General features: G+C 44.1%; 1 protein-coding gene across 3 annotated transcripts in view; it reads right to left on the bottom strand.

Moving 5' to 3' along the window:
• The window catches only part of LARS2 (leucyl-tRNA synthetase 2, mitochondrial), a 151,523-nt gene that overhangs the window by 105,044 nt on the left and 20,037 nt on the right, over positions 1 to 26,442 (bottom strand). For all 3 annotated transcript variants that reach the window (XM_032317367.1, XM_032317359.1, XM_032317375.1), the window contains exons 4-5: positions 24,654 to 24,745; positions 22,073 to 22,133 (exon numbers count right to left, since the gene is read on the bottom strand). In XM_032317367.1, coding sequence (XP_032173258.1) covers positions 22,073 to 22,133; positions 24,654 to 24,745 — 153 coding nt within the window. The remainder of the gene's footprint in view (positions 1 to 22,072; positions 22,134 to 24,653; positions 24,746 to 26,442) is intronic.

The raw sequence follows: 26,442 nt of genomic DNA, 5'->3' as shown, positions 1-26,442 counted from the left end.
TCCACACAAGGCTGTTCTGTCTGTCGCCTCTGGTGTACCCTCCCCCGCTGACATGCACACACCCAGGCAGGGAGAGCCAGGTCAGTCACCTCCCCAATGCCTCTCTGCTCTGGCAGGATTTAGCGGGGTCTTTTTTGTTCCTTGGTTCCCTGGCATCTCTGACAGAGACTGGTCCCAGGTCACAGAGCAGCTAACATCACTCAAAGCCACCATGTGTTTAATTTGCCTGACAACCTCGCCATATTCAGGTTCGTTAACAGGGTTAAACACAATAAAACAACAACTGGAGACCACATGTTTAGTAAGTCAGCCGTTGGGTAGCCCCGCACACTGGGAGATAAACACAGTCAGAAAGGTGAGCAATCGCCAAGCGTCCGTTTCCAGCAGCAAGACATCTGCCACTGCTCCCCGGTCTCGCCATAAGCCTCCTGCCTTCAAAACAATGAAGACTAGACACAGAGGAGAGAGGAGCTTGGTCTCTTTTTTAAAAACTGATCTTCTGTACCGTGCATTTTTGTCATTTGTTCCTTAAAGCATCGGATCCAAAGGAAACGTAAGGTATAATGACCTTGTCTTTTATTCCATCTCAGGTTCTCCAATCCTAGACGGAAGGGGCTCTGAAAACATAACATAGCTCAAAGGACAGAGAAGCCAACCTCAAGATTCAAGTTGTGCAGCTGGAGACAGAAAAAAATAAAATCCAGGCTGCGTCAGATGTTCCTCACTAGGGATGGTTCAAGGTTCCAGTCCACAGCTCCGTGCACCTGCTGTGCTGGAAGAAAGAAGAGGGAGAAAATCTGCCGGAATGGGACATTAACAGCCACCCCCATGCTAAGTCCTCTAAACTTAGCACTGGCTCTCAAACTTGGTGGCACCTTGGAGCCGAGCTGTAGAAGTTCCTGGTGCCTGGGTCTCACCCTGCCCCCGGAAATGTCACCAGCAGCCGGGGTTGAGAACCACTGCAAAGAGTTTCCTCCCCAATACATCTCCCTACCAGATCCTGCATCAGTAGCAGCAACCAGTCCTGCTTGCGTCTTCACAGAACTCAGCGGGCTTTGGCTTCGAGAGAAGCCAAGAGCACAACTGAGTCAATACGCCATTTCTAACAGGGGCCCGGCTCCCCGGGCTGAGAGGACTCTCTCCACCAGGCGGCCCAACTGCCCATCCCTCCCAGCACCGACTCATTCCCTTCTCACACGGAGTCCTCGCCCTTGCGGTCTGTCTTGCCAAGACGAACACAGTCAGGAAACAGTAAGAAATAAGCACTTGAAACCCACCTAAGAACACGCACAGCAACCTGACTGGGTAACTACCTACGCTCTGTGGTCAGCTGCTTAAAAAAACACCAGATTTTCTGACAGCTCCTTTCTCTGCCCAGAGGAGGAATGCTTCCTGGAGGGGAGGCTACAGAAAACTGCGGAGGGTGGGCTGGCCCTCCCGAGGCTGCAGGGGAAGAGGGTGAGGATGAAGATGTCTAAATTTTCAGCTGGATGCCCCTAAAGGGGACTTCGGGCGGGGGCCGGGGTGGGGGGGCAGAGAAAGTGGAAGCAGATGGTGTAGCACCGCCCTGGCCGGGAGTCTTCCTTAGCAGGTGACGGGACATGTCTGTACCCGGTTCTGTGCTCCCACACTGCTCCTCCCTCCCCCTCATCTCACTCCCCACAGCAGCTCTGTAGAGGCAGGTGCTGTGCACACTGCTTTACACACAAGGAACCTGCATTTGGCCCTGGCGGGGGGGCGGGGGCGGGGGAGTGCGGGGGGCAGTGCCCAAGGCTGCCCAGCTCGGGCGGGGGGCAGGGTGCAGAAGGGACCCTGGAACCCAGGTCCCAGGGAATGAAACAGCACCTTGAGAAGTACGCTGCGGCTTGCCTGGCTGCGCCTGGACTGACTCAAGCACGAGCTCCCAGGAGGTCTGGGTAAATCAAGCAGAAGGAAGGAGCTGGAGCCCGGCTCCAGAAAGGAACGCCAGCCGGGGTGAATATGCTTTTAGCAAAAACAACAGCAGCAGACATAATGATAATGAGCATTTCCCAGACACCTGACCAAGGGCTGGACTTGGTTTTGGCCCTTCAGAAGCATCTCATTTAGTCCTTATTATGATCCTGGGAAGTCAGTTACTCTGGTTATTAAACGTGAACTTGAGCTTCCTGTCTGAAACGGCAACTTACACCACCTCCCCTCACCATCCTCCTGTCTGCCCTTACCCTGTTCAGCCTTCTTTCCTTTCCATAGCACTCACGACTAACGTACTTTTTCATTTACTTATTTATTATGGTTTTGCCTACCTCTGTCTCCCCCCACCTCTCCACTCCTAGTGTACTGGTTTCAAGGTTCCTCCGTGAAAGGGTTCTGTCTTTCTTCCTCCTGCTGATATATTCCGAGTGCTTAGAACACTACCTGGACGGATGTTTAGTAAGTGGCTGCGGAATGAATACATCATCATCTTACAACTAGAGACCTGAGCCTTGGGGTCACTTGTTTAAGGTCGCCTGGCCAGGCTTAGTTAGGCACAGTTAGGATCCAAACGTGGGTCTGAGTGATTTGGGATCTGCACCTCTGTAAGTGATTTCCTCCTCTCAAAGTCACCTGGACTTGTTTTAAAGACGTGAATGCCGGGTGTTTTCCAAGCAGGGAGAGCTGCGTGTACCAAACACACACCACATATACGTGAACTGGTGTGACAAAGGTTTACACAGTTGTCTTTTTCATGTGAGTATGTGTACAATGTGCACTAAAGCAAGAATGAATGAAATGGCTTAAAATCCATACCCTTTACTTATGTAAACACTGTATAATGTTTAGTGCCATATTTCATACAAAATCGACTATTTTATGGTTTCAGTTATATAAAGAAAAAATAAAGCGTATCAGGGGAAAAAAAGGCAAAATAGAAAGACATTCTGGGTTGCCTCAGGATGGCACTGAGCATGGGTGATGTTCTTAACATCATAAACAGTTCTTGTAACTTTCCTGATTTCATAGTGACCACATTATTACTTGGAATCTGCCCACGGTTCGACAGTGCTTGACGAGACGTCTGCCTTGGTGACAGCCTTACCAGGGACCCTGTGCTGGGGCACCCCGCTGAGCCAGGCCTGGATTCCTATTCCATAGAAACTATTAAGTGACAAATGCTGACTCTGTGGTCTGGTCACTAACTGGGCCAAATCCTAGACTCGAAGGGGACCCTGGACAAATGGCTCACCTCCGTGGGCCTCACTTTCCTCATCTGGAAACTGTTGTAAGGATCAAGGTTATCTGAAGAGGGTGAGGGTCAGCTTGTCTTTCCAACACTGTCCGGCTCAGGACTGGTACACAGCAGGTACTCAATAAATCTTCATTAAAGCAAAAAATATACCAAAATTCAGGCAGTCAAGTGTCTATATATATATATATATTTTTTTTTTAAGATTTTATTTATTTATTTGACAGACAGAGATCACAAGTAGGCAGAGAGGCAGGCAGAGAGAGGAAGGGAAGCAGGCTCCCTGCTGAGCAGAGAGCCTGATGTGGGGCTTGATCCCAGGACCCTGGGATTGTGACCTGAGCCAAAGGCAGAGGAATTAACCCACTGAGCCACCCAGGTGCCCCTCACTATATATATATTTTTATTTTTATTTTTTTTTTTAAAGATTTTTTATTTATTTATTTGAGAGAGAGAGCATGAGAGGGGAGAAGGTCAGAGGGAGAAGCAGACTCCCCATGGAGCTGGGAGCCCGATGTGGGACTCGATCCCAGGACTCCAGGATCATGACCTGAGCCGAAGGCAGTCACTCAACCAACTGAGCCACCCAGGTGCCCCTCACTATATATATATTTTTAAAGAAACACCTGAGACAGAGCCTTTGCTAATTTTGAAAACAGAACAGGCTTCCAGGGCACCTGGGTGGCTCAGCCAGTTGGGCGTCTGCCTTTGGCTTCAGGTCGTGATCCCACGGTTCTGAAGGGATCAAGCCCCGCATCTGTCTCCTTGCTCAGAGGGGAGTCTGTTCTCCCTCTCCCTCTGCCCCTTCTCCTGCGCATGCTCTTACACTCTCTCACTCTGTCTCAAATAAATAAATAAATAAATAAATAAATAAATAAAATCTTACTTAAAAAAATAATAACAGGCTTTCTTTAAAAGTGTTATGTTTCATGAGAAATAAACAAGAGATATTTGACTTCACACCAAAAAACAAAAAAGTGTTATGTTTCGGGACACCTGGGTGGCTCAGTGGGTTAAAGCCTCTGCTTTCGGATCAGGTCATGATCCCAGGGTCCTGGGATTGAGCCCCGAGTCAGGTTCTCTGCTCAGCGGGGAGCCTGCTTCTCTACTCTCTCTGCCTGCCTCTCTGCCTACTTGTGATCTCTGTCTGTCAAATAAATGAATAAAATCTTTAAAAAAAAAAAGTGTTATGTTTCTTCTTAGAACCATAATCCAGTTTATTGGTACTAAATTTTGCCAAATATGGGTTCATCTGAGAATTACTGCCCCAATTCATACCATACTAAGGGCTCTAAGACATTTGTACGCAGAGCCTCCAAACTTCCAAAGGCAAAAAAAGAACCACATTTACCTCCATTAGCAATTTCTACAACTAAACCAATGATCATTCTTTTGATAAAGGTTTTGATTATCAAAAACAAATGATAACCCCAACCCCTCAAATCCACTGAGATCAGTTTCTCAGCTTCCTGCTGTAAGGTTGGTTCTGAATTCTATGCTTCCCCCCATTTGATCCACCAACGGAAAAACATCCTCTGAGGGTCTACTACGCAGTCCTTATTCTAAGGGACTCACTAACTGGCTAGAGCGATAGAAAATGGTGGTACAGGGGAGCAGAAAGGATGGATTTTCTACCCAAGTCAAGGTTCTATTTGTTCGTTTCCTCACTGAATCATTCCACAGACATTGTCTGGGTACCAGCTATGTATTAGCACTGGCTTGGTGGCATCATTAAGAAGAGTAAGGCCACCTACAGTGGGCTATCTCATGTTCTGTCTTCCTTTCTCTGAAGTTTCCCTGAACTGTCAACCCCACCACTGCCCTACTTATTCCCATCTGACTGAGGGGGAAAGAGAGGTAATCCACCATCCACCCTAACTCCCGGGGCAGTATGGGCTCCGCACCTGTCCTTACCGCTAGGTTCTGCTTCATTTCACCTCATGTGCACCTTTCCATCAACAGGCCTGGCTAGGGGTACCCTCCTCCTTCCCAGGCTACTATTCCGAGACTCCCACCGCCCAGGCTTCTCAGCCTCCCTGGACACTTCCTTGCATCCCTCTCCCTTCAACCACCTATTAAATTCTACCTTTGCCAAGTTTCTGCCTCTGGCCTGCTTTACCTTCCCTGTTCTCCCCCTCTGCAGAGTCGAGGGAATGGGTGTTAATATCAGGGTAATTAATTAATCATGAACCTAACATTTGTCTAAGAGCTCATTTTTATGTAATTATGTTCCTTCATCTCGGGTCTAACTTTAGAATGAAAATGAGCATTTCATGAACACTGAAAATGACAAACGCTAGGCACTGTTCTTTTATATAGCACGCGTTTTATTCTCGAAAGTCTGGTTTTTCAAATCTAGGGCTACAGCTAAATTCTCACCTAATTTGAAAGGCTAGTGTTTGACGTGCTCTTGAGGCCAATTTAGAGAATGAGTATTAATGGAAGGGAAATCGTGGTCTTTGCAGTTTTCACGACAGCTCACGTTGTCTTTCTGAACTGAAATCAGCTTGATCAGTGAGCTCCTCTTCTTGCAATTTTCTTGACCATTCTTTTCCAAGCACCCTCATTTTTATGGGAACGTGAAAGCTGTCTCCCGCCACAAACTACACAAGACTCTGACAACTATCCATAATCGGACGAGAGGCAGCAATTTGCTTAATTTCTTGGTAATTGTTCTTTGCCAGCTGACAAGGGTTTCATCACGGCCGTCTAACAATACAGACAGCTTTTCTAACTAGACAGTTGGGAACAGAAAACCCTCCATTAAACGACAGATGAGACTAATGGGTCTGAATTGCAATTTGTATCAGTCTACTTGGGCAGATGCCAGGATTTCAACTCTCCGAGCCACGCCAGCTCTCCTACAATTTTCCCATTTTTCTGGAACAAAAGAACATTAATTTTATCTGCAACATTTTTGAAAATTTCAGGATTCACAGGACAGAGTCGTCTGAAAGGTATTCTGAGACACGAGTTCTCCAGGCCTCCTAAATAATATGAGGGCTATTTGTTAGACGTGGGCATAGATCCAGAGGAAGAGGAAACAGCAATTCATCAATTCCACGGATGCAAAACAGTGACAGCAGTGCACAAAATGAGCTGTTCTGCTGCCTGCAAGCTCCATAAGGAATGAGAAGTGGAAACCTGCCGCGGCTCCAAGCCTGTCACATATGACACAGACTGAGAAATAAACTCTAAACTTAGAAAAAAGTATAGAAAATTATTTTGAGTATCTTTTAGTCCAATGATTCTTAAGGGAATGGCGAGGAGCAAGGAAGCATGGATCAGAATCTCACGGAAGGTGGGGGGATTTTTAAATATGCATTCCGTCTTCTTCTGGGACAATGGTCACTGGTTCACTGGTACAACTAAAAACCCCGGTCATTCTATATATAAAACCAATGTAAGAGTCTGAAAAATGAAAAAGAGAAGGCAGAGCAGTTAAAGACCTTAGCACCTGAGGAATGAAACAGGGGTGAGTCCCATGGATTTTCTTGATGACCTGTAGGTCCTGGAATTGGCAGCTAATTAAGCTAGTAACCCAGAAATGTTAAGGTGTACAGACCAAAATTTTTTAAAAATTAAAAATTAAAAAAAAGAAAGAAAAAAGAAAAGCCTGCTTTCTCTAGCTAGAATTCCAGGGAAGGGACAGCCTAGCAAGAAAGAAAATCTAGACAACTGCTCTACTCTGGCCAGCATCACAGAAAAAATGGCAGCCCACCCCCACCAGCAAAGACTTAGTGGAAAGCCTAGACTTATAACCTTGGGAGGCTATAGCAAGGCAACTCAAACTCTGCACCAGGGTGGTGTCAGAGGAAGTCAATGGAGAGATAGATCTGCTATCCTTATGGACATTAACAAGCACTCCTCCTTGGTGGTGACAGTAGAGACCACAGGGGGTATCTGGACTTCTACCCCAACCAGCAGTAATGAAGTGCCCCTCCCTCTCCCTGATAGTATAGTGTCAGAGGAGTCACGAAGTCTGTCCCTGCTCTGTGGTAACAGGGCCACCCCTCCATGGTGCTGGTGGCATCCACATGGGGACAGTAACAATGTCCCTTTTTTCAATCAGGGCAGTATCAGTGGGGAGTCTCTGCTCCTACCCCTGCCCAGTTGTAACAAGGGGGTCCTCCGTTCCCAGGGTGTTGATTATGGCCACCTGGAGATCCTACATTTACATATAAGTACAGAGGCAGTGCCCTCTTTTACTCACTGGAGAAGTACCAGGTAATCCCTGCTAATATGTAAGGTTTAAATAAAATCCAAAGTCTTAAAAGAATTCTCCAAATGTCCATATTTCAATAAAAAATCATTAGCCACACCAATAACCAGGAAGATCTCAAACTGAGTGAGAAAAGACAATTGACATATGGCAACACCATAATGACCAGACTGTCAAAATTATCTTACAAGGATTTAAAGCAGCTATTATAAGAAATCTTCAATGGGAAATTATAAACATATTTGAAACAAATGAAAAAACAGAAAGTCTCTACAAAGAAAGAGAAGTTATAAGAAGAACCAAATATAAATTTTAGACTAGAAAACAAAATGACTGAAATAAAAAGCTTAAAGGATAGGCTCCCAGCAGAATGGAGGGAGAGAGAGAAAGAATCAGTGAACTTGAAGACAGTACAATAGAATTTTTCTAATCTGAACAAAAGAGAGAAAACAGACTGAGACAAATGAACAGAGCCTCAAAAAGAAAAAAAAAAGAACAGAGTCTCAGGGACATATGAGATGATAACAAAAGATCTAACACTGAAGTCATTAGAGTTTCATAAATAGAGAAGAAAGAGAATGGAACTGAAAAAGTATTTCAGGAACTATTGGTCAAAATTTTCTCAAATTTGGGAAAACATAAACCTCTGTATTCAAGAAACTTAAACTCCAAACAAGATAAATCCAAAGAAATCCACTCCAAAACAAATCATAATCAAATGTCTAAGAACTAAAGATGAAGGAGAAAACCTTGAAAGCAGCCTGACAGAAACAATGTATTAGCTACAGGGAGAAAATACAAAAGACAGCAGATTTCTCATCTGAAACCCTAGAGGCCAAAAAGAAGTGTCACATTTTTCAAGTACTTAAAGAAAATAACCGTCAACCCAAAATTGGATGTCCAGCGGAATTATCCTTCAAGAATGGAGAGGAAATCAAGATATTCTCAGATTAAGAAAAATCAAGAGAATTTGTCATGAGCAAAACTATCCTTAAAGAATAGCTAAAGGGGGCGCCTGGGTGGCTCAGTGGGTTAAGCCGCTGCCTTCGGCTCAAGTCATGATCTCAGGGTCCTGGGATCGAGTCCTGCATGGGGCTCTCTGCTCAGCAGGGAGCCTGCTTCCTCCTCTCTCTCTCTCTGCCTGCCTCTCCAACTACTTGTGATTTCTCTCTGTCAAATAAATAAATAAAATCTTTAAAAAAAAAAAAAAAGAATAGCTAAAGGAAGTTCTCTACATAGAAAGAAAATAATAAGAAAAGGATTTTTCTTTTTAAAGTAGGCTTCATGTCCACCATGGAGCCCAATGTGGGGCTTGAACATATGTCCCTGAGATCAAGACCTGAGCTGGGGTCAAGAGTCAGATGCCCATGGACTGAGCCACCCAGATGCCCCAAAAAGGGGAATCTTAAAGCATCGGGAATGAAGAAAAAACAAAGAAGCAAAAGTATGGGTTTATACAACAGACTTTCTTTCTCGAGTTTTCTGAATATATTACAAATGGAGAAGAGTACAGGAATGTAAAGTAAGGTTTCTACATTTCAAACTGGTAAAATGACAATACCAATGGGCTATGATACAATATATATGTCATGTTATACCTAAAGCAACAACTAAAGAAGCTATACAATATAGAAGCAAACAAAGAAGTATAGACAAATCTAAATGGAACTCTAAAAAACACTTAGGTAATTCATAGAGAGGCAGAAAAAGAAAGCAGAGAAGCAAAAAATAAAAGAAACCAAAAAATAAAACATCAGATTTTAGCCACAACCTACCAATAATTACATTAAATATAAATGGTGTAAATATACCAATTAAAAGACAGAGTTTGGCAGAATTGATCTTAAAAAACGAACCGGGGGCACCTGGGTGGCTCAGTTGTTAAGCATCTGCCTTCAGCTCAGGTCATGATCCCAGGATCCTGGGATCAAGCCCTGTATCAGCCTCCCTGCTTTGCAGGAAGCCTGCTTCTCCCTCTCTCCTGCTCCCCCTGGTTCTGTTCCTGCTCTCACTGTGTTTCTGTTAAATAAATAAAATCTTTAAAAAAATAAAAAAAATTAAAAATGTGCCAACTGTATTCTGTTTAAGAAAAACTCCCTTCAAATATAATGATATAAGTAGGTTGAAAGTAAAAGGATTAAAAAAAAAATACCATGAAAAAGTTAATTAAAAGAAAGGAAAAAAGGCTTTATTAATGTAACACTAAAGCAGACTAATAAAAGCGGCTATATTATTAGAATATTTCATGTACTTGAAAGTATAATGTCATAAAGTAGAATTCAGAGCAAAGAAAATTATCAGTGGCAGACAAGGACCTCACATAATGATAGGTAAATCACCAAGATGACACTGCAATCCTAAATGTATATACACAAAACAGCAGAACTGTAAAATATGTGAAGTAAGTAAGAGGAGAATGGAAAAATCCAAAATTATAGCTGAAGACTTCAATACCTCCCTCAGAATGAAGACAGAACTAGACAGGAGTTAGAATTCAACATCACCCAACAGAACCTAATTGACATTTACAGAACACTCTACGCCCCCCAACAGCCAAATCCACAATATTCTCAAAACAGATGCCAAGACAGATCTTATTCTGGGCTGTAAAGCAAATCTCAAGAATTGAAATCTGTGATGTAATAAGAAATAAATTTGTATAACATTTCTGTCCCCGTTCTTGGCACAAGGCTCCAAAAATCCTTAGAATTTCCTGACAGGAGGGTTGGTTTGTTTGTTTTTTCCATTCAAAAGGACCCCTTTTCTGAGCATACCTCAGGTGACTTAGGGTAGGGCCTCTAGATTGGCTCAGGATAGGGATGGTCACCAGAAAGACAAATACAAGACTAAGACTTTCAGTCACACCTGCCCCTGAAGAGAAGGGGTAGGGGGAGATGGAGATTAAGCTCCATAAAAACTCTTGAACATCAGGATTTGATGAGTTTCTGGGATGATAAGTCAGCCAGAAGAGTGGCCCATTCCAGTTCCACCAAGACAGGAGTTCCTGTGGTTGGGCCCCTTCTGCACCTCACACTGGCAGAATTCAGAAGTGAAGCCATCCAGTCCAGAGCTTTCTCTGTTTGAAGTTTCTGATAACTGATTCAATCTCCTTCAGAGTCATAGGTCTATTGAGATCTCCCATCTCTTTGCGATTCAGTTTTGGCGGGTTTTGTTTCTGGCAAATTTACCCATTTCATCTACATTATCCTGTTTTAGTAATCAGAGTCTTTTTCTTTCTGAGTCAGTTCTAGGTAAAGGTTTGTCAATTTTGCTGATCTTTCTGAAGACCCAACTTTTGGTTTTGTTGGTTTTCTCTGCTGTTTTCCTATTCTCCATTTCACCAATCTCTGCTCTAATCTTTATTATTTCCCTCTTTGTGCTAGCTTTGGATTTAGGTTGTTCTCCCTTTTCTAGTTCCTTAAGTTGTAGAGATAGGCTGCTGAATCTTTCTTGTGCTTTGATGTCAGTGCGTGTAGTTATACAAGTCCCCCGTAGTGCTGCTTTTGCTGCATCCCAGAAGTGCTGGTATGTTGTGCTTCCATTTGTCTCAAAGTACTTTCTAAGGTCCCTGTGATTTCTTAGAGACACTGGTTGTTTAAGAACGTGTTGTTTAACTTCCTCTTCAGCCCACTGTGGCCAGAGAAAACACTTTGTATGATACCTACTTTTTAAAATCTACTAAGACTTGGGGCACCTGGGTGGCTCAGTGGGTTAAAGCCTCTGCCTTCAGTTCAGTCATGATCCTAGGGTTCTGGGATTGAGCCCCGCATCGGGCCCTCTGCTCAGCGGGGAGCCTGCTTCCTCCTCTCTCTCTGCCTGCTTGTGATCTATCTCTGTCAAATAAATTTAAAAAAAAAATCCTAAAAAATAAAATAAAATCTACTAAGACTTAATTTATGGGTATCCTATGGTATTGGGATGTGGTCCATAGAATATCTACTCCCTAATCCCTTGAACACATGAACACGTTAGTTTAATAGCTAAAAGAATTTTGTAGATTTAGTTAAAATGGAGATTATCCTACATTATGCAGGTGAGCCCAGTGTCATCAATCACACAGGCTGGTAAGGGCAGAGATCTTTCTTTGGCTGGAGTCAGAGAGACACAGCAAAAGGGGGACGTAAGAGGGGTTGGAAGCATGAGAGGGACCCAACCACTGTTGCTGGAGAAGCCACATGGAGGGCACAGGAGGAGTGCGAGCAGCCTCAAAGCAGGAAACAATGGTCTCCGGCTGCTAGCCAGGAAAGAAATGAATACAGGGTCCTACAACCCCAAGGATCTACACTCAGCCAACACTCCCATCAAGGTACGAAGCAGATTCCTTCTCAACATGCAGCAAGGAACACAGCTCCGCTGACACTGTGATGCTGGCCTCCTAAGACCCCGAATGGAGGACCCTGGGAAGCCCACAAAATTTCTGCCTTCCTAAAACTGTGAGATAATAAGTTTGGGTTGTTTAAAGATGCTAAGTTTGTGGTAATTTTTATGGTAGCAATGGAAAACTAATTCGGGGCACGTGTCTAGGATAAAAATAGCTATGAAAGACATTCTTGCAACAACCAGAAAACTCGCATATGGATTGCACATAAAATAATATATGGAATTACTGTTAATTTTTTTTAGTTGTCAAATGGTATTGTGGTCATGCAGGAGCACGTCTCAAGTCTTCAGACAGGAATAAATGAAGTACTTAGGTGCAAAGTGTTACCGTTTCTGCAAGTCATGAAGCAAATATGGCAAAATGCAGTGATTGTTGAATCTAACTGAAGGCAAATGAATGTTCAAAAACATTTTATAAATCGTTGGAGAAAAACAAATGTGGAGTTAAAGAAGCTAGACACAAAAGAACAGATACGAGGGTATGGCTCAGTGAGAAGAGTATGGACTCTTGATCTTGGGGTCATGAGTTCAAGCCCCATGCTGGGCATAAAGATTATTACTTAAACACACACACCACACACACACACACACACACACACACACACACACTATGGGAGTCCAATTATGTAACTGTTTAAAAACCACATATAGGTGGTAAAAGTATATTGCCAACAAGGCAGTGATGATCACCCGATGTCAGAACACTGATTACTTGTCATGGGGAGAAACAAAGTTGTAAACAGAAAAGGCCACACACAGAGCACTTCTGGGTATTGGTGAAGTTGTATTTTGCAACCTAGGCGGTGGCTGTATAAACTAGAGTGTTTTATGCTCTGGTCTACATGGGTGTAATAGCTCACAACTTAAGTTATAAAAATAATTTGTGTATCTGCAAAAACACTGGAAGCTTTTTCAAAATTTGTTTTTATTATTCAGTTAGGCTCTACCTTCCACCAGAAATAACTGAGGGTAGGCCTGTACCTTGATTCCTACCTAATACGGTTTGGGAGCACAATCATTCCTAAGATCCTTTTTTTTTTTTTTCTGAAGAGAAAAACAAAATCACAGATCGACTGCATAAGAAGGCTTCGAGAGTGGGGCCCAGAAACCTGTGCTTTAACAAGCTCTCTTGGTGATTCTGAGGCTCACAAAGTTTAAGAACTGCCAGTATTAGTACACATATAAATAATCCTTGTTATTTTCATGGAGTAATGACTTCATCTTCAAGATCTAGATATTGCGGGGCGCCTGGGTGGCTCAGTGGGTTAAGCCGCTGCCTTTGGCTCAGGTCATGATCCCAGGGTCCTGGGATCGAGCCCTACATCAGGCTCTGCTCAGCCGGGAGCCTGCTTCCTTCTCTCTCTCTCTGCCTGCCTCTCTGCCTACTTGTGATCTCTCTCTGTCAAATAAATAAATAAATCTTAAAAAAAAAAAATCTAGATATTGCCTCCCAGGACGCTTCAAGTCCATTGTCCCCATACAACTACAAGCACCCAAGCTATACCCCACCTGAGGCCCCAATGATATGTAAGACAGACCTGGAGACCTGACCAAACTGTGGAGAGAAGGGTTTTGTACTCTTATTTTCTAAGACATTTAAAGAGTGAACTAAGAGTTATTTTTTCAATAACCATATGGAACATTCCCTTATAGAGAAGCTGAGGTTCAGAGGGGCAACAGATGGTGCCCACCCCGTGTGAATGGCAAGACCTGTCACCAAAATCCAGGCCTCAGTGAGGAGCGGGTAATTCCATTGCCATTAGCCAGACTGGCCGGACTGGGCTCATGACCACCAGTGGGGGAGGACTTTGGATAAGACTGACTACTTCCTTGAATAGCCAAATCCAGAGGCGCCCAGGAGACCTCCTTCTTCAGTTAGGGCTGAAGAATCCAAGAATGCTATCCTGGTTGAAGCCATGAACTTGGACATGTAACTCTTGGATCGGCACAGCTCTGCACGAGGTCAGAGGAACGTGTGCTCTGCCTTCATGACGACACATGGTTCCTAACCTCCAGATGACTGTAGTCCTGAGCACTAACCGTAGTGCACTGCCACCAACTCCCCGTGAGCAGGAAAGCATTGAAGGATAGGCTGCTGATTCACTTCAGCTACAACAAAAATATCCCCCCTTCCCTCCCGCCCAGAGGGAAACCTCTGGAAAAAGGTTAATTTTCTGCTTCTGTCAGATAAACTGCTTCACCTCTGTAAGGACTTGACAGAAGATTCGGAGAGTCACTTTGAGTGCCTGTTACATGTTGTCAAGGCAACCATGGCTCCCAGCTCTCACCACAGGGAATCTTCCCAACCATGTGTTCAGGCCCTTACTTGCCCCCAAGTTCCTTTTGTTTTAAAATCTTCTTTGAGGGGCACCTGAGTGGCTCAGTGGGTTAAAGCCTCTACCTTCAGCTCAGGTCATGATCCTATAGTCCTGGGATCAAGCCCCACGTCAGGCTCTCTGCTCAGTGGGGAGCCTGCTTCCCTTCCTCTCTCTCTGCCTACCTTTCTGCCTACTTGTGATCTCTGTCTGTCAAATAAATAAATAAAATCTTTAAAAAAAAAAAATCTTCTTTGAATTCTTCTAAAATAAAAAACACTTAAAAATATATCTTTCTATGCTCTCTGAGCCCTCATTATTTCCTGGAGTTTAATCGTTCCTATCAGAAGTCCAGTCCTCTATGTAAACAAAATGCCAAGTTTAAGGGCCTTTGAAGCAAACGTAATTTTCACTGAGTAAGCATAAAGATGATGCTGCAGGTACGGTCCAAAGAGCTTGTGTGTTTTGCACAGAAAGAGGGTGATAACAACACAAGGTGGGGGGGGGGGTGCGGAGAGAAAGGGCCAAACAAAGGCCAACAGGGATGCAGGTGGATGAATGCTGGTGTCTGGGGAGAAAGAGATATTTACAAGACCATCAGCGCAATCTACAAGAAGACTGGTCCTCTGTGACGTTAGGGGACTGCCCTTCCCTGCTTCAGCTGCGACAATGGGAATGTGAAGGGGGAAAGGAGGGAAGGAAGAAGGAACGAGTGAGCCTCCGTCTTCCCGCAATCCACACGGAATTCTTCACAGATAAAGTTATCTGACCTTTAGCTCACTGCAGAGTGATTCAGAGTGGACGGTGTGGATAAAGTCAGGCAACTGTGGAAGATGGGCGACAAGTGCTTGGAGGTCCTCTATACCAGTCTCATTTTTTTGAGTGTAAACTGGAATTTTTCCATCCTAAAAACAACCAAAAACACGGAAAGAAAGAGAGGGGAGAGAAAGAAAAGAGGGGGTTGTGCTGGAAAGGAAAGTGAGTCAAGGGAAGGGGTGAGAGCGAACAGGGAACAGAAAGAGGATGCTGAAAGGGAAAAGACAGGGAGAGATCTGGACACGTGGAGATGCCATGGACACCCCAGCGGCCCTCCGACTTCACGCAGGCTGTGCAGCACTGCCGGATAACACCTGGGAAAGCTCAAAGGCACCGCAAGCCTATCCTGGTAAAAATTCTGATAGAGCACAATTCGGATGTGCCTCCCATCCTGGCTCCCTGATAGCCTTTCTCAGCCCGTGCAGGCCGCCTTGGGGAAGCTGGGGAAGCATGCTGGCATTTGCTTCAGTGGGCGACTGTCCTGGGGGCAGGAATTCCGGAGTTTGACTTGCCCCGCCGCGGCTGACTGGCAAAGCTGTCAGTCCTTATCACTGGGCACCAACATGTACAGAAGCCAAGGAGAGGGGCTAAAAATCGAATAAAAAGGAGTGTAAATAAAAACTCCTAAGATCACCACGATCGAGAAACTCTGTGAGACTCAACTCGTGATTGCTACAGTATGCGAGAGTGAGAAAAATCAATCCAGACACCATTTATGCCAAGTCCTGGAATCTGTTTCCGTTTTGTCTTGTGTTGCTTTGATAGCACGTTGGAGTATGAGTGTCTTTGGGAATCGCTCAGCAAGAGCCATAAACAAGTAACAAAGCCCTCCTTTAGTGATTCTGCCACATTCCTTTGAATCCCTTCTGGTTTGAACTTTTTTTTCCTCCTTCTTATACTTGTCTGAGTTTGAAGGCAACTCCGAGGGACTGCTCCCACAACAATTACCCAGATGATGCCTGATAAAAATCAGGCCCCAGAGCTGACTTCAACCAAGATGCACGGCCAAGACCTGCTCTAGAACCAGCGCAGAGCACTAGTGAGAAGGCAGAGTGCGAAGTCGGAGACACGCCCGCCTCGATGGGCCACATGGAACAACTGAAGGGCTAACTCTGTCATTTATTTTTTTGGTCTTGTTTTTTAAAGATTTTATTTACTGGTCCGAGAGAAAGAGAGAGCACAAGCAGGGGGAGCATGGCAGGTGGAGGGAGAAGCAGGGAGCCTGATGCGGGGCTCGATCCCAGGACCCTGGGATCATGACCTGAGCTGAAGGCAGAGGCTTCACCCACTGAGCCACCCAGGCACCCCAAAAGCTAACTCTGTCATCTGTCACAAGGAACTCACGGGTGACCTCAGAGGCCATCACCTGAGCCCACGAGAGAAGAACACAGCCCACACTGTCTCTGTAGGGAGGCTGCCAGCTCTTCCAGGGAGTAAGTGCTCTACAAAGAAGCACGTCCCTGTCTCTCACTGCACAGTCTGGAATCTATTTCCTCTTTATTCTTCCCTTAGTAGATGTTCAGCCATTCAAATTCAGCTTTCGGCTTCTTGCTTTCCTTCTTCTTGAGAGGACACCAGCTGTTTCAGAAATAACATCTGAAAAAGTGAAAGCCGGTGCAATGCTATCGGCTACGTTTGACTCTCGTTCTGGCTCACCAGACACGCCTGAACTCCAGAAATGTATACATTTCTTCTTCTTCTTTTTTTTTAATCCTGAGAATTAAGCCTCTTATGTAAGAATGATGAGAATGTAGCTGGAGAGCTGGACCGTTCTACCGGGAGTCCCACCTGGGAAGAAGCAGGAGAATGAGACCCGACCCGGGTTTTAAAGTGGGCTTTCTCCATCTGGGGAAGGAAGACAGCCTTTCTGAGCTATCTGAACTTTAAAATATTCTGTTAATTATCAGTTCTTATGAGACTTTGGGAAGGTCACTTGCAAAGGGCACAGACTTGCCTCATCAATTAAATAAACTATTTTTTAAAAAGATTTTATTCATTTATTTGACAGAGAGGGATCACAAGTAGGCAGAGAGGCACGCAGAGAAAGTGGGGGTGGGGAGCAGGCCCCCCGCTGAGCAGAGAGCCCGATGCGGGGCTCGATCCCAGGATCCTGAGATCATGACCTGAGCCAAAGACAGAAGCTTTAACCCACTGAGCCACCCAGGCACCCCCTACTGTTTTATTTCCTGACTTCACTGGTCCATATGACCAACAGAGTGTAACATTTAATCAAAAAGCACTGGCGTGTGGGGCGCCTGGGTGGCTCAGGCAGTTAAGTGTCTGGCTTTCCTCTGGCTCTGGTCGTGATCTCAGGGTCCTGGGATTGAGTCCTGCGCCGGGCACCCTCCTCAGCAGGGAGCTTGCTTCTCCCCCTGCTCCTTCTCTCACTTACTCTCTTTCAAATGAATAAATAAAATCTTAAAAAAAAAAAAAAAGACAAACAGAATATAAAGACAGGGGACATAGGGACTCCACCAGTAGTGAAAACAATACACGGTGCCCCTAATGTGTCAGCAATGCCGAAGAATTTTGCCAGATGGAACCAAATTGAAGAAAAATATCGTAAGCCCAACTGCACCCCCTACCCTTAAGAACAGACTGAGTCCTTGAGAAGCAGGGCTCCGCTACTTCTTACTTGAAAAAGCAAAGTCCTGAGGGGACAGGGGGCCATGAGGCAAATAGAAAACCCACAAAGACCCCTCTGGGTCAGTCAGGGTCAGGGGTATCTGTGATGTCACACCTCATCCCTGGGTAAAGACCTCAGGGAAAGATGCACGAGGAGCAGTGGATTCCCCAAACCCAGAAAGGAATCAGTGATACAGAGACTACCAAGGAGCTTCCCTTCTCCTCCCCTCCCCTCAGGCGGCTGGATCTCTAACTTGACATATTAGTCCACGCCACTGAGCAAACATGGGAGAAAATCCACATGGTGTCTATGAAGAGATTCTGCAACAAACAAGGACAACACGGCATTCTTACTTGTAGAAAAGACTCAGCACGGGAAGCAAACATAACTTTTCAAGAGCATCTCCTTACAGCCTCAAAGTTTCTGAACATACACGGCCTGTGAAGATGTAAGATAAGATGATGAAAGAAGAAAATAAAGAAGAGGACTGACAAAGAAGCTGGGAACTGAATGAGATAAGGAAAAAACAGGACTAAATCTAAAAATACAATAGCAAAATGAGTATCTGCATTTGAAGCCACACAAAGCAGCACCGATTCAATAGAAACCGGACCAGTGATGTGGAAAGCAAACAGAAGAAGTTCTCCCCAAAGGCAGAGAAGAACAAAGGGACCAAGGTCAGGAGGGAGACAGGCAAACAAAGGAGGATGGTGAGCGGAGCGCGCGTTCTGACAGTCGGGGTTCTTGGGAACCAGAGCCCATAAAACTGCCAAGGGGAAGAACCCACAACTGCAGATCGAAAGCGGTCACTCAGCACCCAAAACTCGGGTGGAAGAACTAAACTGGGATACACTCTGATGAAAACCTGAAACGGCAGCGGTAGAGATGGGAAGAAACCAACAAGCATTAAATAGGGGTAGAAAGATTACTGCATGTACGAATGGACCAAATGGACTGTCTGAGCTGGTCTCAGGTTCCCCACCAAACACTGGTGGGTCAGAGGCTGTTACCTAAATTCCACATGGGATTAAGCCGCACAGAACGAAGGCTACTGCACATACCCCAGTGACTGTGTGGAAAACTGGTGAAATCTGAATGAGGTTCCTACTTTGCTAATAGTTTCATGCCAGTGTCTATTTCCTGGTTTTGTTATTATGTTATATTGTAATGTTATCCAATGCTCTCATTGGGGGAAGCTGGATGAAGGGTACCTAGGATCTCTCTGTACTACTTGGCAATTTCCAGTTAAGTCTATAATTATTAAAAAAAAAAAAAAAAAAAAAAAAAAAAGACATTAGGTTGAGCATCAAGGTCCACTACAGAAATCTGAAAGAAAAGAAGAATTCCATTCCCCAGTAAACTCCTGTTCACAGATGAAAGCAAAGGAGGATAGTCATTCTCTGTTATGAAGACAATGTATGATGCCAGAAAAACAAGAGTTGAAAAAAATTTTCACAAATCCAGATTTTTTTAAACGGGTGGACATGCTCTAAAAAGGTCTACTGATGAACACTAAAACCAGCAAAGGAACCTTTGATTTGAATAATTGTTATGGACGTGATTTTAAAACTAGCAGCAGATACCAAACATAATGTTTAGGAAATAACACACAACCAGAAAATATATAATATAAAGAATAAATTGGGCCTAAAAATTCCTATCTGGGGCACCTGGGTGGCTCAGTTGGTTAAGCATCTGACTCTTGGTTTCGGCTTAGGTCATGATCTCAGGGTGATGAGATCAAGTCCCAAGTCGGGCTCTGGGCTCAACACAGTTCGCTTGAGATTCTCTTGCCCTCTCCCTCTGCCTCTCCCTTCCTCTCCGGCCTCATGCTTGCTGGCTCTATCACTCAAATAAATAAAATCTTAGAAAAAAAAAAAAGAAAGGAAGGAAGGAAGAAAGAAAGAAAGAAAGAAAGAAAGAGAAAAAGAAAAGAACAAACACTCCTTATCTGTGTGGGCAAAAGACATGATTAGATCATCCATACACACACACACACCCCAAATTCAAATATCCAAGAAACATGTGGGGGAGGGGAACCTCCCTATCATGGGCAGTGATAGAAATACAGACGAAAACATCTAATAACTGAAGAGTATAAATTTGTATGGTCTTCAAACCTTCAAATACCACCAGCCAAATGATACCTTTAAGTTTCCCTTAAGTACTTATATAAGCCTTAAACCTGTCCATGGCTTTTCTGAGAGCTCACATTAAAGAAATAATAAAAAATGGTTGTATCAAGATTTCTGCTCCAAGAGTGGGGGATGACCAAAGCAAATTGGTCAGGGAATTAGCCAGGCCCTGCTTGCTTGAGTGACCAGCAATAAAATGATGTCAATAAAAGTATCTTCATTTTAGAACCTACTAGGGACCCAAACAGTCCCTCCCATAATTATCTCCCCAAAGAGATAATTATGGGTGTCTGGCCCACGGTAAGTGCTCAGTAACCATTAGACAGTGGTAGCAGTGAAGACATATTTATCTACAAGACTGTATGACAGGTGCAAAACCCCTTATCTGCGATGCAGTCAATTGTGCCTCAGAATGAAGACCTTTTTCGATATCAAAAAATAATACCCAACAAGTTATATTACTATTCCTACAGGAAAATATACAGATATTCATTCTAAGCGAGATAAATACCAGTTCAGGTAAGATTTTGCAGTCGAATGAGTTAAAATAAATTTTTCAGTTTTTAGAGCTTTCTGGACTTCAGATTTGCACAAAAGGGATTGAGAACCCATATTTATAAAAGAGAAACATTAAAATCTATCTAAACGTACGATAATAAGGGGTAAACTTACAAGTTATAATACAGTCATAAGACAGAAACTATACCACTCTGAAAAGTCATTTTTTCAAAGAATATTTAATAAAATGGAAAGATGGTCATGAGTAGTGGGTAAAAACAAAGGCAAAATAAAAACACGCATTATGAATTCAACTTCGCAAAAGTAAATTACATAGATGTTTATAATTCCAGAATAAAAGACCCAAGGAACCATACCAGGATGTTAAACTAGCCTCACTGACCCATGTTTTTCTTTAAACTTTTCTGTATTTTCTGATCATCTATGATAATAAGGAAAAGAATCCACTAATATTGGGAATCACTTAATGGCTGATGTTCTTGTGCCGGACTAGAGGGTTAACGAGTCCATCTCTGCCCTCAAAGAATCTACACTCTCCTCTCTGGAGAGCTCTGGGCAGCACTCGGCTGTCTCTGCATCAGACTGCACTTCATTAGCGATTTCTGGCACCTCAGAACAATGGGACCGGGCCTCCAGGACTTTTTGCCACCTCCACCAAATGAAACACTGATAACCTTGCAAGTCAGGTCAGTGGTAAAAATGCCATCAGTGGTGTAACAAGAACTTGATTCAGCTCATGACCTTACCTAAAGAAGCTACCAGAAAAAAAGAAAAAGGACTGTTCAAATGTGTTTGCTTTCTTTTGCTACACTCATTAAATCTCAATTACTTAAGAAATTGCTGGAGGAGGAGGAAAAGATCGTATTTAGGTTTGTTCCAGGTGCTTCTCCTGAGGAAGAGGATGTGAACTTGACCTTGACAGATTCAGCAATGAAATCTTAAATCATTTTGTGGAGCATATGGATGCTAAGAAGGATCCTGACGCTGGAGGGTCCAGTGAATCCCTTCTACCAAACAGGACATCAGTGTCTACAGGGGTGGGACTTTGGCCAGAGCGTTGAAGGGCTTAGTTCCCAGTTTCTTGAATGTTCCTAACACCCAGGTGGTCTTCATGAAGTCCTCCCATACCTGGAATTCTCCACACACTTAATACAGAATTCAAAAGCATTTTACACCAAAATGCTATTTGTGACACAAGCATTATGGGCTGTTACGAGACTCAATTTTGAACTTGGAACAAAGGTAAATGAATGGGTCAGTCAACTTAACACCTAGCCACCCAAAAAAACCAGATGGGCTGAGAGTTAATCAAGTTTATAGAGATTCCAATAGTCTTTTTAAAATACTGCAGGAAAGGGGCACTTGAGTGGCTCACTAGAGGAGTCTGCCTTCGGCTCAGGTCACGATCCCAGCGTCATGGGATCGAGCCCCGCACTGAGTGCCCCGCTCAGCGGGAAGCCTGCTTCTCCCTCTGCCACTGCCCCTGCTTGTGCTCCCTCTCTCGAGGTCTGTCTCCCTCTGAGAAAGAAATAAAATCTTAAAAATAAACAAATCAAATAAAATATTGCAGAGGAGAGGAGAAATCCACGTGTAAAGATTCTGACACACATAAATTCTAGTCAGCTGTAGAGTTAAATAAGAAGTTAACTCTCCTAGCTTAATCCCACAGAAAATTACTTGTCTGGAGGCAGACTGTCCTCCGGGAATACTTTTCCATTTGTGGAGCGCTAATCCCTCTCTCCCTCCTGTCCCTTCTCCCAACCCAAAGAGAAGAAACATGGAAGTGGCACGGTCTTCTGTGCACGTGGGACCTTCATAAAGATGAAACCCTTCCAGGAGAAAGGGCTGACTTACCCTGTCCCAGCTGAAACACAGGCCCAGTCGATCAAGCTGCTTCCGCATGTGTTCAATATTACTGTGAGACAGAGGGAAGACAGTTTAGTTTTCAAGGGGAGAAAGCCACAGACGAACCATACTGGAGAACGTGAAGGGAAACTACAAAAGTCTAGATTACTCAAGAGGGCTGCCCGTGGTGCCTTGCCCGGGCCAAAAAGAAAAAAAAAAAAAATTAATAAATAAAAATAAATCACTAAGAATTGACGGAAATATCAACGTATTAGAATTAGAGGACACCTATTCTTCGGATTCATATAGAATCTACTAGAAATCACAATGGTCTTTGGTCCTGGGGACTGGCCCTTCCTCTGTTTATGATGGGAAACCCCTTTGGTATGGGCACCCCCAACCCAACCATATGTCTGTATTCCGCACAAATTTAAGCCAAGCATTTATTTTTTTTTTTTTAAGATTTTATTTATTTATTTGACAGAGATCACAAGCAGACAGAGAGGCAGGCAGGGGGGTCGGCCGGGGGGGAAGTAGGCTCCTCGCTGAGCAGAGAGCCTGATGTGGGGCTCAATCCCAGGACCCTGGGATCATGACTGGAGCCGAAGGCAGAGGCTTTAACCCACTGAGCCATCCAGGCGCCCCCTTAAGCCAAGCATTTATAAATTTAAAATCGACTGAAGAGAAAAACCCTAATCTGCAAATTGTGGGAATCCAAAAGAAACCTGCTCTCGTGCTTATCAATCAAAACCTAAAATCTAAAACTGTCCAATAATGGGGATGGGGGAGAAAAGCGAATGAATCAACTTTCACATAATATGAAATAAGGTAATACATCATTTTCTTTTCTTTCCCCTGGATGATCTCCACTTAGCCAAAACAGTTTATTTTATGCCAGGCTTTGTGCTAGACATTTTCCAGAAGAGAACTTGCTATGGACAATGTTTGTGCCCCCACAGAGTCTGTATGTTGAAACTTAACCTCCAAGGTGATGGTATTTAGAGGTGAGGACTTTGGAAGGGGATGAGGTCATGTGGGGGAAGCCCTCTTGAATGGGAGCCTTGCCCTTATGAAAGAGACCCCATAGAGTTTCCTTGCCCCTTTGCCATGTTGGGGATACAAAGAGAAGATGGCCATCTGTGAACCAGGAAGTGGCGTGGGGTGGGGGGGTCCTCTCCAGACATCAGATCTGCAGGTGCCCTGGTCTTGGACTTCCCAGATTCTAGAACTATGAGAAAGGAGTATCTATGGTTTATAAGCCAACCCAAACTATGGAATTTTTGTTTATAGCAGCCAATGAAGACGGTGCTTAGTCTTTAACCATTCAGATGAGGTAGGAACAAGGACTTTCCCTCTTGTAAAAAGAAATAAACTGAGGCACAGAGACATTAATTTTCTCAAGGTGATTAGGAAGCAATAAGGAAAGGCAGGATTCACACTGAGGTGGCCTGATTCAGGGGCCATCTTCTTAACTGCTCTTTTCTCTGTGGAGGGGCTGGCAAACTTCTTCTGTAAAGGGCCAGATGGTGAATGTTTCCAGCATTGTAAGCCATATGTCCATCACAACAACTTGATTCTGCCCCCTGTATCATGAAAGCAGCCATGGGCACTATGTAAACAAATGGGTATGGCTATGTTCCAATAAAACTTTATTTACAAAATCAGGGAGGGCCAAATCTGGCCCACGGGCCCTATTCTACCAATCCTCAGTATAGTTTACATCAATTTTGTGCCATATTTGATCCACCTTATTTGATTATCTTTTCTTTCTTTTTTCATTACTTCCATCTAATCCAGAATTAACCATACCTGAAAAAGTGGGAACTGGGGCTTAGGAGGAGAAAGAAAAGTGGGTGGTACAGTGGATGTTTTTACAAAGTAGTCTCGGGCTAAATAAAGCAAAGGGAGGTCAAAGACAATGGGGTCAGGACCTGGAAATGCCCTTCTAGATCTCTTGAAGCATGGAGTGGGGGAAAGACCCCAGATCTTCGTGAAAGAGGCTGATGGAGTGAGTTCAGAACATTCTGCTGGGTTCCGGGATGAGGGATGGGCACCACTGGCCCACATGTACATGGAACCCTGAGGCACAGGTGGAACTGAGAATGTGTCCCCCTTGGAGAAAGCCAGCCCCCAAATATATTGGCCACATAGTTCTACATGGAATGTTTAAGTCCCCCCTTCCTTGGTCCAGAATGGTGAAGGCAAAAATTAACAGAATTTTCAGAGAAAATGACAATGCAGAATTTGGATGTAGCTCACACCGTGGTCAAGAAGATGAGAAGCATCGCAGAAATTTAACAAATGCAACCCTCTCCTTCTTTTTCCTTCCAAATGCAAAGACTCAAAGGCAGAATAGTGTTATAACAACAAAGCATCAAGATGAACAGATGAATAAATACCCAGAACCTTCTTTGGGACATCTCAAGGTAAGAATACAGCACGCTAGAAGACAAGCGCCAATATATACAATCCTGATCATGGCTTGGCAGACTGCAATGTTTTGTCTGCTTTGCTGTTTCTCATGCACAGACGAAAACACTTTTTTCAAGTTTCTGTATGGAAGTATTTGAAGACACCTGTGAATACATACCTCTGTGTCCACCTTTCTGGATGTAGGTTCCTCTCGATGGCTGCATTTTCGGCAGGCAGGCCAAAGGCGTCCCAGCCCATGGGGTTGATCACCTGGCACCCAGGAGAGAAACATGAGTCATGGCGGGTTGCTAACAGCTCTGTCCATATTGTCTTCTGGGCCATACACAGGCATTCTTTCCTACTAACATGTTGTAACCCTTTCTGGAGGATTCCAGGCTATGCTTCTGAAAGCCAGCTGGTTACTAGGACATATGCAGAGGACAGCATTTAGAAGCTGAGACACCGTGGTGCCCACACCCATTATCTGAGTAAACTCTCCTTTATGACTACTCTTTACTTTCTTCTTCTTGTCTGTATTTTCTACAATAAATTGTTTTTCTAAAATTACAGAGTTTTTTTTTTTTTAATCTTAAAAATATATACATGTAAAAGTGTAGAGGCATTTAAAATGCTCACCTCCTATTACTATCTTCCAATGGAGGAGCTGTGCCGTCCAATATGGTAGCTACTGGCCCTATGCACTTATATAAATTTAAACTTAAATTAATTAAAATTAAAAATCCATCAGTCCCTCTGTTGCACCAGCCCCCCTTCTAGAGCGCAACAGTCACTCTGAATCACTCCCTGTAAGGTATTCCCATTCTCTGAAAGATAAGGAAGCCTACAATCTTAGAGCTCAATAAGGCTTTGGAGGCTGTCCTCCAGCTCTAACCCCCTTCGATTTCACAGTTTAAACAACAGCAGCCCAGCAAGAGTCTGCAGCCTGGCTGCAGGACACCAGAAGCAATCACCTGCAGCCGGGGAGGGCCAGGAAGGCATTCATTTCTGCAAATGGACAAGTTACAGCTCAGCAGGCAGCTTCTGTCCACCTAACATACATGCTACAAATGGGAACAATGGCTTGAAACGTGCACGGTGGCGTCAAGGGACAGCCTTGCTTGTAATCATATAGACGACCTGAGCTTGGGTTCATACACTTTGCCTTGGGACAATGACAAATACTCAGAGGTATTTACCCGCATCACCTCATCGCCCGTGCGTATCAAAACAGGCCATTTTCTACTAAAGAAAGAGGTCTTATTTTCTTTTATAAAAATACTTTTCCCTCTGGTATGTGAAGGAACACATATTCACTCTAAGTAATTGAGTACACAGGGAAAAATATTCAGAAGAAAACAAAACTCGATTGTAATTCTACCAGACATACATAACCAGTTAAATTTGGTAAATTTAAATTTTTAGAAATAGGGACTATATATATATATAAATATATAAATATGTTTATTTATATTTATATTTATCTCTTATTTCTTTCCCACTGCACACCTGGGGTTTTTTTCCCATCTTTCTGTCTGGCCCAAGGACCCTCCGAGCTGCACTGAAGCATTGGCCATGGCCATCCCGCCTCAGGTCCAAGGCACCCATGATTCGAAGTGTCCCAGACTGGACTTGTCACCCCATCCCAGTCTCCAGATGTGTTCTCCCCCTTGTCCTACTTAATAGGTGGCAAGAAGAGAACAGGCCTGCCTCCCCCAGGGTTTGGAGCCACTTGCCTTGAAGTCGCCCTTCTGTTAGGCACGTATTTTTTCTAACGGGTTTGAGCAGTCTGATGGACTCATTCCATCTAAAGCTGAAGACCAGGCAGGTACCCGCAATCAGAGCCACTCAGACCCACTTTGGTGAATGGGAAATGCCCAAAAAGGCTGGCTCTTCGGGAGGCTGTGCGATCTGAGGGGAGGAGTACCAAACCCAAGCCTGCCATTTACTGCCAGTGGGACCCGAGGCAC

This window comes from Mustela erminea, chromosome 1, assembly GCF_009829155.1.
Source record: "Mustela erminea isolate mMusErm1 chromosome 1, mMusErm1.Pri, whole genome shotgun sequence".
In the NCBI taxonomy this organism is placed as follows: domain Eukaryota; kingdom Metazoa; phylum Chordata; class Mammalia; order Carnivora; family Mustelidae; genus Mustela; species Mustela erminea.
This window is presented reverse-complemented; position numbering and strand designations above follow the sequence as displayed.